This window comes from Geotrypetes seraphini, chromosome 1 (assembly GCF_902459505.1).
Source record: "Geotrypetes seraphini chromosome 1, aGeoSer1.1, whole genome shotgun sequence".
Classification (NCBI taxonomy): domain Eukaryota; kingdom Metazoa; phylum Chordata; class Amphibia; order Gymnophiona; family Dermophiidae; genus Geotrypetes; species Geotrypetes seraphini.
The window spans coordinates 445904636-445921086 of record NC_047084.1 but is presented as its reverse complement, the minus strand read 5'-3'; the positions used below and the strand labels follow the sequence as shown (position 1 = coordinate 445921086).

Genomic DNA, 16451 nt, shown 5'->3' with positions numbered 1-16451 from the left:
CAATGTCCTTGTTCAGTATCATTTTTTGATACCAATGTCCGGTGTGTCGAGGCCAGTGATCGAAATGTGTCAATATCTGCTGTCTATATTTTGCACTATATTTGTCTATTATTAAATAGTTGTTACTGAGGTGACATTACATATTTTAAAGTCATCTGCCTTGACCTCTTTGAAAAAAACCTGAATATAAATGATAATTAAGATTTTCTCTGTGTACAGTGTGCTTTGTGTTTTTTAATTTTGTGGTTACCATTATGTATTAATAAGATTATATTGTGTGTATATGAAAAATGGATAGAAGAAATTACATTACAATTAGTACTATTATTTTGGGGGTGGGGTCAGGGGTGAAGCTTGGGTGGGGGTACTCGGTTGATATTTGTTAGATTCAGGGGGTACTTGGCTTAAAGAAGTTGAGAAACACTGTTTATTGCAGGTTTCAATAGCTTACCACAGGATGCTCAGGCATCTCATGCTAAGTTTTAGATTTGTGTTGCAAACTAAGTGCTAAAAATATTTTTTATATTTTTCTTGGATGGGGTACAGTGGGTGTTTCTGCGCAAATCAGCTAGTGCATCTACATTTCTGCATGCTGATTAGCACAGGAATAGTGCTTGAACATGTATTGCCTATAAAACAGGTATGATAAACATTCATACGCTATTTTTTTAATGGTTGAATGCCAAAATAGGAAAATCATCCATTTTCTGACTGTGGGAAAAATTGTCTTAGTGCCTAGGAAGGACCCACGTAAAGGTGCACTAAGGCTACTTCTTACTGCAGCTTAGTAAAAGGATTCCTAAGCATGTTATTTGTTTCGTATGTGTCTGACCCTTGATCGTGTTATTTGTCTCTTAATCAGTGTTAAAGGGCTCTAACACTGGATGTAGTGCTCTATTACATATTAATGAGATACAAAATATGCTAATGCATGTAAAGCAGCTCATTGTATGTAAATACACCATAAGCTGTGTTATAGTCAGTGAAAACACCCTAGTTAAAAGATGGGGTTATTTTACTGCCCAGAAGCATCGGACAGCCAATCCATAGCCTGAGCTCCCGGGTTGCATGTTAAAGGGACCAAAGTCATGTGCTCCCCAAAGCGGAGACTTGGAGGGGATATGATAGAGACTTACAAGATCATGAAGGGCATAGAGAAAGAGGAGAGGGAAAGATTCTTCAAACTTTCAAAAACTTCAAGAACAAGAGGACATTCAGAAAAATTGAGAGGGGACAGATTCAGAACCAATGCCAGGAAGTTCTTCTTCACCCAAAGAGTGGTGGACACCTGGAAAACGCTTCCAGAGGGAGTGATAGAACAGAGTACACTATTGGGTTTCAAGAAAGGATTAGATGATTTTCTGAAGGAAAAGGGGATTGAAGTGTATAGATAGAGAATTACTATACAGGTCCTGGACCAAAGTTTCCAAGGCCTACCTTACTCAAATCCCCAGTGTCTTGTGGTTCGGGTAGGAGTGAACCCCAGTTTTTGTTTCTGCCCTTCCCAATGCCAAATATCCAAAATGGTACCAGCAACCCCTAACATTATTCTTACTCTACCCCCCCCCCCCCACCTTTCCGGGTCTACCAAGGTACCTGGTGGCCCAGCAGGGGGTCTTTGTGGCAGGAGCATGGCCATCTCGCCTCCTCGTGGCTGCCGCGACCTCTCACGGCAGCTTATGGTACTACAGGAAATGCTGTGAGCAGTCGCACAAGGTCACGGCATCCATTTTAGAAGGCAGCCGCATGGAGGGAGGAGTGAGAGGGCTAAGCTCCTGCCACAAAGACCCCTCCTGAACCACCAGGTACTTTGGTAGGCTCGGGGGTGTGGGGGTGAGGGGAATCATGGGGTTGGGAGGGAGATTAAAGGGTTGGAGATTAAAGGGTTGCAGCCACATGGCAGAAGAGTCGCATGTGGCTCACGAGCTGCATGTTGCTGACCCCTGACCAATAGTATTTTCCAACTCCAAATATCTGCTTCAGAGGAGGCACTTGGACCGTTAACAGATAAAATAATTTCTTAAGTTACTTACATCCAGACCGGCATAGACATCTTACAAGCGGGATGTACCAAAGCAGTCCCTATCATGGGCGGGACCCCCAAAGGGCCGACACCAGAACATGCTCACCGAACATCACGTCCTGACGTGCCTGAACGTCCACACGGTAGTGTCTGAAAAAGGAATGCAAAGAAAACCAAACAGCAGCCTTACAAATATCCACTGGAGGCACTAGTGAAGACTCAGATCAAGAAGCCGCCTGACTGAGTGGAATGAGTCTTGAGAAATACCGGAACAGGCTTCTTCTGAAGAAGATATGTAGAAACAATAGTATCCTTGATCCAGCGTGCAATGGTAACCTTGGAAGCACCATCCCCCTTACGAGGACCTGCTAAAAGGACAAAGAGATGGTCTGATTTCCTGAACTCCTGGGTCCTCTGCACATAAGAGTAAAGAAAGAACCTGACAGACATCTAGCTTGTGCAACTGTTTCTGCTCTAAAGATCCCTCCTGACAATCCAACACCGGGAGGACCACTGCCTGATTGACATGAAAAGGAGAAACTACCTTTGGCAGAAAGGAACAGGCCGCAAAATGACCCACTCCCTAGAAAACTTCAGGAAGGGAGACCTACAAGAGAGAGCCTGCAGCTCCGAAACACACCTAGCAGACGTAATAGCCACCAAGAACACCTTCTTAACAGTAAGGTCCTTCAATGAGCAGGCACCCAAAGGCTCAAAAGGGGGGCCAACCAGCCCGGACAGAACCAGATTCAAATCCCAAGAGGGAACAGATGGTCGCACAGGAGGCTTGAGCAATTTGGCCACTCACAAGAAGCAAACGACATCAGGAATGTCAGTTAGACGCTGACCCTATAACAACTCACAAAAGGCTGACAAGGCGCCAGCTGAACCCGGAGAGATAAACAAGCCAGGCCCCTGTCCAGGCCATCCTGCAAGAACTCTAAGATGTGATGCAGGGAAGCGCAAAAAGAGACCACATTACGTGCCCCCACACAAGTCCTCAAAGATACGTCAAACCCGCACATAAGCTCGAGATGTGGAAAGTCTCCGGGACCCCAAGAGGGTGGAGATCACTTTATCTGAATACCCCTTCTTACCTAGGCGTTCCCTTTCAAGAGCCAAGCCGAAAGACAAAAGGGACCCGGATCGAATGTAGGAATGTGGCCCTGAGTCAGAAGATCGGGCGAAAGAGGCAGAGGAAGAGGATCCAACACCAGATATCGCACCAGATCAGCAAACCACAGATGTCTGGGCCAATCCGGAGCCTCCGGAACCACCAATGCAGAGTAGAACTCTGCCCATTAATGGCCACGGAAGGAACACATACAACAGCCCCTCCGTTGGCCATGGTTGAACCAGAGCATTCAGCCCCTCGGCCTGACCATCTCTGCAACGACTGAAGAAGCGGGGTGTTTTGCAGTTGACACTCATGGCCATCAGGTCCATGAGGGGCTGACCCCAAGACTGCACTATCAACTGAAAGGCCATGTGGCTTAGACACCACCCTCCAGGATCTAGCATGTGATAACTGATGAAGTCTGCTTGAACATTCTCCACTCCGGCTATGTGGGAGGCTGAGATGTTCTGAAGATGAGACTTTTTCCAGACCATGAGCAGAGTCACCTCCTGCGCCACCTGAGTGCTCTAGGTGTCCCTCTGACGATTGACATAGGCCACCACCGTGGCAATGTCCGACAGAACCCTGACTAACATGCCTGTCAAAAAGGAGCAGAAGGCTAACAATGCTAGATGGACGACTCTGATCTTCAGAACATTGATCGACCAGGACGCCTCCTCCGTGGACTAGGTGCCTTGAGTTGAGTGACCAAGAACCTGAGCTCCCCAACCGAGGAGACTAGCATCCGTAAGAAGCACCTTTCACTGTGGCTGATCCAGACTTGCCCCTTGAACAAGATGGGAGGTCTGAAGCCACCAACAAAGACTGCAGCGCGCCAAGCCCCTCAGAGGAACAGGGGAATCCAGACTGTGCCTCTGGGGCGACCACCTCCGAAGCAGAGCATACTGAAGAGGATGCATGTGGGCCTGAGCCCACCTCAGTACGTCGAGGGAAGCCGCCATCAACCCCAAGACTTGGAGGAAAACCTGCGCATGTGAACACCGGACGCCATAAGCATGTGAATCTGAGATTGCAATTTGCTTAACCAGGCCTCTGGGAGGAAGGCCTTCCCCAAGGAGGTGTCGAATAGAGAATGACATGGTGACAAAATTCATCACCGTCCCCGTCCCCGTGCATAACCGTGGGAAATAATCCCATGTCATTTTCTAGTGTCTATTTCAACCTCAGTCCTTCTACACCAGCATTCTTCAAAGCAAAGCTTGTGGGTCAGTGGTTGTGGCAATTCATACTCTGATTCTTCCCTCTCTCTTTAAAGAATGACATGAAGATGGTTTCCCGCGGTTATCCGCGGGGACGGGAACGGTGATGAATTTTGTCACCGTGTCATTCTCTAGTGTCGAACAGAATCCCAAGGTACTCCAGACACTAAGATGGGGCCAACCAAGATGAGGCCAATCACCCATCCCAGTGACTGCAAAAACTCCACTACCCGAGCCATGACCTGGGTGCTCTCCTGAGACGACTTCGTTCGAATCAACCAGTCATCCAGGTAGGGATGCACCAATATGCCCTCTGTTCGCAAGGCCACCGCAACGACCACCATAACCTTGGTGAACGTCCATGGAGCTGTGGCCATGCCTAAAGGAAGCGCACAGAACTGATAGTGCTGACTCAAGATTGCAATGCGAAGGAAGCGCTAAAGGGAGGCCCGAATTAGAACATGCAATTAGGCCTTTTAAATTTAAGATGGGTCAAAAGGTCCCCTCCTTCTTGGGCACCACAAAGTAAATTGAGTACCTGCTGATGCCACACTCCTAAGGGGGTACTGGAACTACCGCTTTGAGATCTAGCAAGCGTTGAAGGGTCTGGCAAAGGGCCTGCATCTTCCATGCTGCCTGACACGGAGAAGCTAGAAAATGATCTGGCAGGGAGTGGGCAACCTCCAGGACCCACTTTGGAAAAAACTTGTGCAGCCGGGCACCCACCCGAACCAGAGGGGGTGCTGGGAAGGAGTCATTGGGCAGAACGAGCACCGGGGGAACGGGCGGAGGGATTCCCAGCCTCACGACGGACCCCCCCCCCAGAAATGACTGTATGCACTGATAAAATCAACCCCGGGAAAACCCCGAAGCCAGGAAGGGAGCAGCTCCATGCCCAGGGCGGTATCTGTGGAACTCCTGCATACACCCCCGGGCAGTGCCACCCCGAACTGCAGGAATGGCACAGTCCTTAGGCAGGCTGGGCACTTTAGAGTCCGTCACAGTCTGAACCAACTTATCCAAATCCTCTCCAAATAAAAAAGATCCCTGAAAGGAAAATTTAGTGAGTTTAGTTTTGGACGTTGCATCCGCTGACCAAGCGCAAAGCCACAAGATATGACGTGCAGCCACTCCAAAAGCCATAGACTTGGCAGACGTCTGAACCAAGTTATAGAGGGCATCCAAGAGGAATGAGGCAGCCATCTCAGTCTTTGCCACCTCCTGATTCACCAAGGACCAGATATCAGACTCACAATCCAGGACACGCTCGGCTCACTGAAGAACGGCCTGAGCCACCAGCCCCCCCCCCCCCAATAGCCCCCTGGACCCCCAAGGCAGAGACATCAAAATTCTGTTTAAGAATGGTCTCCAACTTACGCTCCTCAGAGTCCCATAAGGCAGAACCGCCCTCAATAGGCACGGTATGCTGCTTAGCAATTGTTGAGACCACCGCGTCCACCACTGGCGACCTTTAAGGTAGCCCTATTCCCTCCAAGATGGGATACAAACAAGCCATGGAGCGCACAAACCAATACGGCGCCTCAGGTGTATTCCACTGCGCCAGGACGAGATCCCGAATATCCTGATGCATAGGAAAAGAGCAGGAAGCAGCGTGGATCTCCTTAAGAGGGTCCCCCACACGCAGGGCCTACGGTGGCACCTCCTCAAAATGCAGCATCAAGGAGACCTGCTGAATCAGGTCTGTCAGCTCAACCCTATGAAAAAGGCGTACCACGGACACCTCCTTGCCGGAAACCAGATGCCCTGCCAGAAGCAGCCATCCCCTTGAGAGGATCCTGGAAATCCTCAAAAGGGTCCAGGTCCTAATCCAGGCCAACATGCTCCTCTGACTACAAATCCTCATCCCAAGCCACCATCGGGCGCTTGGACATGGGAGGAGGAAGAGGGGATGTCAAAGGCATAGATGGAGGCAAAGCCACAGGGGATGCGGAGGGATCCCTCTCCCTGAAATCCCCTGGGTACACGCAGGACCCCCAGCCACCTGTAAATAGGCTCTGCACAAAGCAAAAATTAAATTGGGGGGAAAAAAACCCCGGTGGTCTCACGAGACTCCCTGCCACATCAGGGGACCCAGCAGAAACCTGTCCTTGTTTTTCTAATACAGAGAGAAGGTCACCTGAGGTTGCAGACAAAATGGAAGGGCCTGCCATCAAAAATGGCAAAGATCCCCCCAAAAATAACCCCTCCAGGACCTGTAGCGGCTGGGAATCCTGAACTGCCCCAGCCGCTAAAATAGGCAAGACAGGCAAGCTATGAGGGAATCCCAGCTGAACCGGCAGTAAGGGAATGCTTTTTACCCTGACCATCAGCAGCTGAGGAAATCCCTCCGTGGGTGGTGGGGGAAGATCGGGCTTCCCCACTGGTCCCTGCCGACTTGCGAGACACTAGCGGCGGGGAACCCTGGATGCCAGCACCCGCTGCTGACGAGGCTCCTCCATTGCACCAGCCTGTACACCGCTTGCACAGGCTGGCTGTGAGTGGCTCGCGTCTGGAGCACAATGAGCACTTTTTCCCTTGTAAAGTGCTCATTGCTCCATACGCGACTAGCTAAGAATCAAGTGCCGATTAGTTGAAAAATACAGCAAATTTAAAGGGAACGCAACCCTTCAGACCGGCACTACCTCAGGATTTTTTTTTTCTTTCACAGAACAGCCTCCTCTTGGCTCTCAAAGCAGTATGCCAATATTCACGATATACAGGAAATAAACTTGAAACTGGATAAAATCAGCGATTGGCTTTGAACAAACAAACTTTCAATATAAATAAATCCCGTGGAATACTTTTCCTGACCAGAAACTCTGAAACCATAAATGGACAAATCTCCATTGAATCCTGCCCAATACAAATGGAACCCAAAATAAAATTGCTAGGAGTCATTCTAGTCAAAGAGTTAACCTATCACGATCATATATGTTCTGTTATAAAAAGTTGCTTCTACAAACTTCGTCTTATCTGCTCCTTAACTTCTAACCTCAAAACAGTTGCTATCACAACCTTAATTCACTCATTGGTCATTTCTCATCTACATTATTGTAAGTCTCTATATGTCGGATCACCCAAAAGGAATCTCGTCATCTGCAGCTCATCCAAAACACGGCAATCAAACTCATATATAAGGCAGGGAAATACGATCACGTCACTCCCCTTCTGCGACAAGCGCACTGGCTACTCATTTCATATCGTACCATATACAAAACCCTTCTGCTGGCTTTTAAAATCAAACATACGTGCTCACCGGGCCTTTTTCGACAAACTTATCATTCCCTACTCTTCTCCACAGACCCTCAGATCGGCTGACCAGAACTTACTAACTGTCCCCCCAATCAAGGAACTCTATTACACTAGAAACACTAATTTCTCTGTTACAGTCCCCACTCTATGGAATGCTTTGCCATCTCACCTTCGCCAAGAAAATTTTCTTGATAAATTTAAAAATAAACTAAAAACTTTCTTATTTCAAGACATATACCATATCCCAACTGCATTTCAGCATACAAAAAGAACCACTTTTAAGAAGAGATCCCTCTCCCCTGGTGTCTTTTCCTCCCTCCTCATTTCTTCTATTATTTTTATTTTATGATGTAATTACAACCTTCCCTCCCCCTCTTCTCCCAAACCTGTCTATCCCATGTACAACCTTTTATTTTATCCCCAATTTTAAATTTATATTAATATTTTTTTAGCTTTGTAAACCAGTCAGATACACAATGATGGTCTGTAAATAAACTTGGAAACATTTAGAGATACAAGGGAAGGGAAGAGGCATGCATGGTAGTGGGGGTTGGGGTGGAGAGGAGGATGGGTGCCGGCACCCCCACCAAAATAGCGCCTGGGGTGGACCATCCCCCCCTAACTATGCTACTGCCAATTGCACACAGTATTCCAGGTACAGATGTACCATAGAGCAATACAAGTGCATTATAACATTTACATCTTTGTTTTCCATTCCTTTCCTGAAAATTCCTAACAATCTATTTGCTTTCTTAGCTGCCGCCACACACTGAGCTGAGGGTTTCAATGTATCTTCAAGGATGACATCTAGATCCTTTTCCTGGGCAGTGACTCTTAACAAAGAACCCTGTATTATGTAGCTATAGTTTGGATTCCTCTTTCCCACATGCAATACTTTGCAATTGCTCACATTAAATGTCATCTGCAGATGACATTTAATGTAAGCAAGTACAAAGTGATGCAGCCCCAAATTGGTCCTGTCCATGCTAACTCCAGGCGAAAAAGGCAGCTGTGACCTCTAAAGGTAGTCTTGTGGTAAGCTTCTGTCCTGTCTGCCTTCTTAGATGATCAGGGGCTTAAAGGAGTCTACAGGTGGATGGGTAAGGGGGCATTTCTTCTTCTTTAATAGTACCAAAATTTGACCCTTCCTCTCCGAGCACAGTACCAAAACCCTTATCCACACCCTCATCATCTTGCACTTCGATTACTTCAAATTGCTACTCTCAGGTCTTCCACTCAGCCATCTTTCTCCCCTTCAATCCATCCAGAATTTGGCTGCATGATTCATATTCCGTTAGAGCCACTATACTCATGTTATCCCTCTCCTAAAGTAATTTCATTGGCTTCCCATCCATTTCTGAATACAATTCAAACTCTTCTTACTGACCTATAAATGCATTTACTTAGTTGCCACTCACTATCTCTCTTCATTTATCTCCCCCTATGATCCCCCTGCAAGCTCCGCTCAGCTGGTAAGTCCCTCCTATCTGTGACCTTCTCTTCAACTGCCAGCTTCAGACTCCGTCCCTTCTAACTTGCTGCACCTTATGCTTGGAACAAGCTGCCTGAATCTCTACGGCGGGCTCCATCTCTGACAGTGTTCAAGGCCCAATTAAAAGCCCACATCTTTGAGAGTGCTTTCGACTCCAAACTCCTCTCACCTTGGATTCTGCATCCCCAACCCTGTATGTCATGTTTGTCTGTCTAAGTTAGATTATAAGCTCTTCTGAGCATGGACCGTCTATAAATGTCAAAATGTACAGCGCCCAATATAAACAACTGGGTGAATTCAAAAAGCAAAAGGGTTCCTAAATGAACCGTATCAAGAAACAAACTAGTAAAGGGACCCACTAGCTACTTCAAAATTCTTTTCATTAGGTGGTGCTCAGATTCCAAGATGGAAATAAAGAGTTCAGTATGGGGACCAAACCCCTATAAAAACTCTTAAGGTATCTATCATTGCACCGTATGAAAAAGATGTTTTAAAGTGCTCACAAGGTGAACTCATAATATGCTCAGAGTCTTTAGAAATACTGAATAAATGTCCAGTCTTTGAATGAATTTCAATATGTAACAGCTTCAAAATATGCAACTATTCAAAAAAAAGGACTTAGCTGAAGAATACTGAAAGCGTGGATGATTGCTGGGTCCTGACGCGTTTCGCCGCCCTGGCTTCCTCAGAGAACCCGCAGCTTTCAGGCTTGTATTCAAAAACTTGTCCTAAAAGCACAATGCAGATGAATGTGTCAAAACATTGAAAACAGAGTCATTATTCACTAATAAGAACCGTTTCCTGAGCTCTCGACGCTAACAGCTGGGTACCTGTGGTGAATCAATAATTTCTCCGTTTCCTATGACGTAAGCGCTCAGCTGAGCGCCCGGTATTTATGCAGGAAGAAATGTCAATCACCTAGTGGAGGAACGCCCACCACTCCACTTCCTTGTTCAAACCCAAGGGTGTCACTGTTTGCCAATGATAAATCCATCGTTGTTCATGCTTCCAAAGCCAAGCCTGATAATTTCCCCCTCTCTTACAGTGGGCCACCTCAAGTACTGTGAACTGTAAATCCTGTAATTGATGTGAGGAAGCTAACCAATGTTGTACTAGGGGGGCATTGACATCCCCCCTCCTGATTTTGCTCAGATGTTCAGTGATACGTGTCTTGATACTCCTGGTGGTGTGACCGATGTACAACAGTTTACAAGGGCATGAAATAAGATAAACAACCCCCTGCGTGTCACAATCTGAATACTGCTGCAAAACATGTTTCTTTGGTAACCTAGGGTGGTGTATACTGGTAATAACCAGTGCATGCGCACATATGGTACAATGTCCACATTTGAAATGTCCCATGGGTTCTTGAATCATAACGTCTGCTGGTGTACTAACAAAGTGGGACGAGGACACAGTATCCCGTATATTTCTTCCCCTAGAGTAAGCAAAAAGGGGGGGTTGGGCAAGACTGGGGTGAACCTGCAACAAGTGCCAATGGGTCATGATGATTTTTTTAATGTGGAATGCTTTGTAAGAGTATGGAAGGGTGCACACCATCCTGGGTTCAGATTGATCAGTGGAGGGTTGAAGCAGGTAAGTACGATGGGCATAAAGGGCTCTTTTGTATGCCTTTTTGATGATACCATTGGGATATCCACGGTCTCTGAATCGTTGCCACATATCACCTGAGCGGAGTTTGAATTCTGCCTTGGTGCTGCACAGACGCCGCAATCTTAGAAATTGACCCACGGGTAAATTATTTCTCAAATGGCGGGGATGGTAACTCTCATAATGTAGGAGAGTATTCCTATCTGTAGATTTGCGATGTATGGTTGTGACAAAAGCCCCGTCTTGTATGGAGATGTGAATGTCCAAAAAGGCTGTGTGTGTGTAAGAAGTACTCGCAGTAAATTGGAGATGCGAGTCACAAGTGTTGAGCCACTGTAAAAACTGCTGAAACAATTCCATGGTGTTAGTCCAAATCAAAAAAATATCATCAATGTAGCGCTTCCACACATGTATCTCTGAAGCATATGTAGATGAATAAATGTGTGTGTTTTCAAAGTCAGTGACATACAGGCATGCAAGAGACGGGGCCATAGTGGCCCCCATGGCGGTGCCCTGTATCTGCATGAAAAAATCATTGTCAAACATGAAGTAATTGTACTGCAAGGCGATGGTAGCTATGGTGACTAAAAAATCAATTCTAGCTGGAGACAACTGAAGTGTATCTAGATGTTTACGAACAACCTCAATAGCACTCGTTTGAGGGATGTTGGTATACAACGCCTGTATGTCAAGAGTGACCATGATTGCCCCACAAGGGATGCTTACTGACTCCTGGAGCCACACTAACATAGAGGTTGTATCCTTTATGTATGATTTAGCTTCAGACACTAGAGGTTTTAAATAGAAGTCTACAAAGTCCGACAGAGGCTCCAAAATGGAACCAATGCCAGAAACAATGGGGCGCCCTGGAGGAATGGTTGCATGTTTATGAATTTTAGGGACGAAGTATATCACAGGGATAGTAGGGTAGTTTTGATGTAAAAAACGATACTCCCTGTCCGTGATAGTGCCCTTTTCTAATGCCTGTAAGAGGATGTGGTGAATAAGATCAGAAATGTCTGTGGTGGGGTCGCCAGGTAAAGCTGCATAATACTGTGCATCACTCAGTTGTCTGTGTGCTTCATTAACATAAGCAGCAGTGTCCTGTATAACGATGCCACCACCCTTGTCAGCTGAACGAATCACAATGTCCACATCATGGGACAAAGTCCTTAACGAAAGACTCATGTCTGTGGTCAAATTCCGTTTAATATGTGAAGATTGACATTCTAAACTGGCAAGGTCACGCTCGACTAGGTTATAAAAAACCTGCACATGTGGATCTAAGGGCCCAGGCGGGGTCCAGGTCGAGGGTTTGTGTAATCCCATGGGACCGGGGTCATAAGGTTTGTCCTGAAAAAAGAGTTTTAAATTACATTTTCTGATAAGTTTGTACAGACTGATTCTGGTGTCCAAAGGGTTGTAATTTGTGAATGGAACAAAAGACAGCCCTTTGGAGAGAACAGCTGTTTCACTAGCAGTCAAAACTCTGCTGGACAAATTGAAAATATTAATGGCCCCGGTTAAGGTTTCGGAGGGCGTCTTCCCCTGGTGGAAACCTTAACCGGGGCCATTAATATTTTCAATTTGTCCAGCAGAGTTTTGACTGCTAGTGAAACAGCTGTTCTCTCCAAAGGGCTGTCTTTTGTTCCATTCACAAATTACAACCCTTTGGACACCAGAATCAGTCTGTACAAACTTATCAGAAAATGTAATTTAAAACTCTTTTTTCAGGACAAACCTTATGACCCCGGTCCCATGGGATTACACAAACCCTCGACCTGGACCCCGCCTGGGCCCTTAGATCCACATGTGCAGGTTTTTTATAACCTAGTCGAGCGTGACCTTGCCAGTTTAGAATGTCAATCTTCACATATTAAACGGAATTTGACCACAGACATGAGTCTTTCGTTAAGGACTTTGTCCCATGATGTGGACATTGTGATTCGTTCAGCTGACAAGGGTGGTGGCATCGTTATACAGGACACTGCTGCTTATGTTAATGAAGCACACAGACAACTGAGTGATGCACAGTATTATGCAGCTTTACCTGGCGACCCCACCACAGACATTTCTGATCTTATTCACCACATCCTCTTACAGGCATTAGAAAAGGGCACTATCACGGACAGGGAGTATCGTTTTTTACATCAAAACTACCCTACTATCCCTGTGATATACTTCGTCCCTAAAATTCATAAACATGCAACCATTCCTCCAGGGCGCCCCATTGTTTCTGGCATTGGTTCCATTTTGGAGCCTCTGTCGGACTTTGTAGACTTCTATTTAAAACCTCTAGTGTCTGAAGCTAAATCATACATAAAGGATACAACCTCTATGTTAGTGTGGCTCCAGGAGTCAGTAAGCATCCCTTGTGGGGCAATCATGGTCACTCTTGACATACAGGCGTTGTATACCAACATCCCTCAAACGAGTGCTATTGAGGTTGTTCGTAAACATCTAGATACACTTCAGTTGTCTCCAGCTAGAATTGATTTTTTAGTCACCATAGCTACCATCGCCTTGCAGTACAATTACTTCATGTTTGACAATGATTTTTTCATGCAGATACAGGGCACCGCCATGGGGGCCACTATGGCCCCGTCTCTTGCATGCCTGTATGTCACTGACTTTGAAAACACACACATTTATTCATCTACATATGCTTCAGAGATACATGTGTGGAAGCGCTACATTGATGATATTTTTTTGATTTGGACTAACACCATGGAATTGTTTCAGCAGTTTTTACAGTGGCTCAACACTTGTGACTCGCATCTCCAATTTACTGCGAGTACTTCTTACACACACACTAGCCTTTTTGGACATTCACATCTCCATACAAGACGGGGCTTTTGTCACAACCATACATCGCAAATCTACAGATAGGAATACTCTCCTACATTATGAGAGTTACCATCCCCGCCATTTGAGAAATAATTTACCCGTGGGTCAATTTCTAAGATTGCGGCGTCTGTGCAGCACCAAGGCAGAATTCAAACTCCGCTCAGGTGATATGTGGCAACGATTCAGAGACCGTGGATATCCCAATGGTATCATCAAAAAGGCATACAAAAGAGCCCTTTATGCCCATCGTACTTACCTGCTTCAACCCTCCACTGATCAATCTGAACCCAGGATGGTGTGCACCCTTCCATACTCTTACAAAGCATTCCACATTAAAAAAATCATCATGACCCATTGGCACTTGTTGCAGGTTCACCCCAGTCTTGCCCAACCCCCCCTTTTTGCTTACTCTAGGGGAAGAAATATACGGGATACTGTGTCCTCGTCCCACTTTGTTAGTACACCAGCAGACGTTATGATTCAAGAACCCATGGGACATTTCAAATGTGGACATTGTACCATATGTGCGCATGCACTGGTTATTACCAGTATACACCACCCTAGGTTACCAAAGAAACATGTTTTGCAGCAGTATTCAGATTGTGACACGCAGGGGGTTGTTTATCTTATTTCATGCCCTTGTAAACTGTTGTACATCGGTCACACCACCAGGAGTATCAAGACACGTATCACTGAACATCTGAGCAAAATCAGGAGGGGGGATGTCAATGCCCCCCTAGTACAACATTGGTTAGCTTCCTCACATCAATTACAGGATTTACAGTTCACAGTACTTGAGGTGGCCCACTGTAAGAGAGGGGGAAATTATCAGGCTTGGCTTTGGAAGCATGAACAACGATGGATTTATCATTGGCAAACAGTGACACCCTTGGGTTTGAACAAGGAAGTGGAGTGGTGGGCGTTCCTCCACTAGGTGATTGACATTTCTTCCTGCATAAATACCGGGCGCTCAGCTGAGCGCTTACGTCATAGGAAACGGAGAAATTATTGATTCACCACAGGTACCCAGCTGTTAGCGTCGAGAGCTCAGGAAACGGTTCTTATTAGTGAATAATGACTCTGTTTTCAATGTTTTGACACATTCATCTGCATTGTGCTTTTAGGACAAGTTTTTGAATACAAGCCTGAAAGCTGCGGGTTCTCTGAGGAAGCCAGGGCGGCGAAACGCGTCAGGACCCAGCAATCATCCACGCTTTCAGTATTCTTCAGCTAAGTCCTTTTTTTTGAACAGTTGCATATTTTGAAGCTGTTACATATTGAAATTCATTCAAAGACTGGACATTTATTCAGTATTTCTAAAGACTCTGAGCATATTATGAGTTCACCTTGTGAGCACTTTAAAACATCTTTTTCATACGGTGCAATGATAGATACCTTAAGAGTTTTTATAGGGGTTTGGTCCCCATACTGAACTCTTTATTTCCATCTTGGAATCTGAGCACCACCTAATGAAAAGAATTTTGAAGTAGCTAGTGGGTCCCTTTACTAGTTTGTTTCTTGAAAATGTACAGCGCTACATAGGCCTTTTATATCTTTGTAAGTGATAAGTAGTAGTAGTAGTAGTAGAAGGGGGGTTGCAGCTGGGAATCTGCTTTTGGTGGGGTAAACTTTTGGGGGGGTGTTATGTTGTGGAGGGGGTAAGGTCTTGTAGGGGGGGAGTCGAGAGGTGCATCATTGCACACATCCTTGATATTCAGCCTGCCTATCTCGTTAGTCCAGATCTTCAGAGATAGTACTTGCTTAGGTACCACCAGATGAAAACTGACTAGAACAAAACAGTTAAAAAATACCTAGTTGAATATGTTCAAGAATATCATTTTGCATTTGTTGTTCATAGTCTTCTATTAGTATAAAACTGAATTTTTTTCATGCTTAGGAAACCAGACTTCAAATAAATATATAAAATGATTTCTATCTACAGTATTTCTAAATTTCAAATTACCTTCAATTTATATTGAATTTGCTTCAGTTCCAAATCTGCATTCTTTGATGAAGCTGGTGGAGTAGGCTGGGTCTGGTTAGAAGAAACTGGAAATAGCCCCTCAAATGACCCTGTGGCTTGGGTCAACTGTTCTCTTATTTGATCTGCTGATCTCTTCAAATCTTCCTTTTCTTGTTGACATTCAGCCAGGTCAGATGTCAACTTCTGTTTTGTTAAAAACAAACAAAACCCACAGATAATGTTATGCTACCATCTCATATCCTGTCAAATCCTCCTAAGGTAGATTTCTTGGCAGGTTACATATATAGTTATTATTACAGAGGACTATTTATACAATATATAATAGCGATCATAATTACATGGGACTATTTATATAATAGTTTTGGCATACATTTAGGTTTATGAAGTTCTAGTATTGTGTTTATGGTAGTCTAGTTGATGGTGGAGCCTAATATAGGTTGCATCCTTCATTTTAGTTTGTTAAGAGCCATGCTTTCTAAAGGTGGTATGGAAAAGATTAGGTCCTTACCTTGCTAATCTTCTTTTTTGTACACAGGAATGGTAGTTTTGAACATCGGGTTAAGCTCCCATTAGTTGCAAAGATTGCTCAGTCCTCATAGGGAAGTCGTCCCATCCCTTTTATCATATAGGTGAAAGGGGCTTCAATTTTTTTGATGTTTAATAATGCATTATTTAAGCAAAGCACATTTAAAAAAAAAAAATAATATATATATATAGTATACTAAACTTCTATTTTGGGGCTAAAGAGGACTCCTATTTGATAATAATAGAAAGAGATGTTTAATAATGCATTACTCAAGCAAAGCACATGAAAAAAAAATAAAATAAAATAAATATATATATATATATATATATATATATATAGTATACTAAACCCTCATTTTCAAAAGGTTACTAACATCTTG

At 44.9% G+C, this 16451-nt stretch overlaps 1 protein-coding gene across 5 annotated transcripts in view; it reads right to left on the bottom strand.

Annotated features, from left to right (window-relative positions):
• Window positions 1-16451, bottom strand: part of CNTLN (centlein) — a 557312-nt gene that overhangs the window by 107371 nt on the left and 433490 nt on the right. For all 5 annotated transcript variants that reach the window (XM_033920529.1, XM_033920556.1, XM_033920539.1 and 2 more), the window contains one exon: window positions 15526-15729. In XM_033920529.1, the coding sequence (XP_033776420.1) occupies window positions 15526-15729 (204 nt within the window). The remainder of the gene's footprint in view (window positions 1-15525; window positions 15730-16451) is intronic.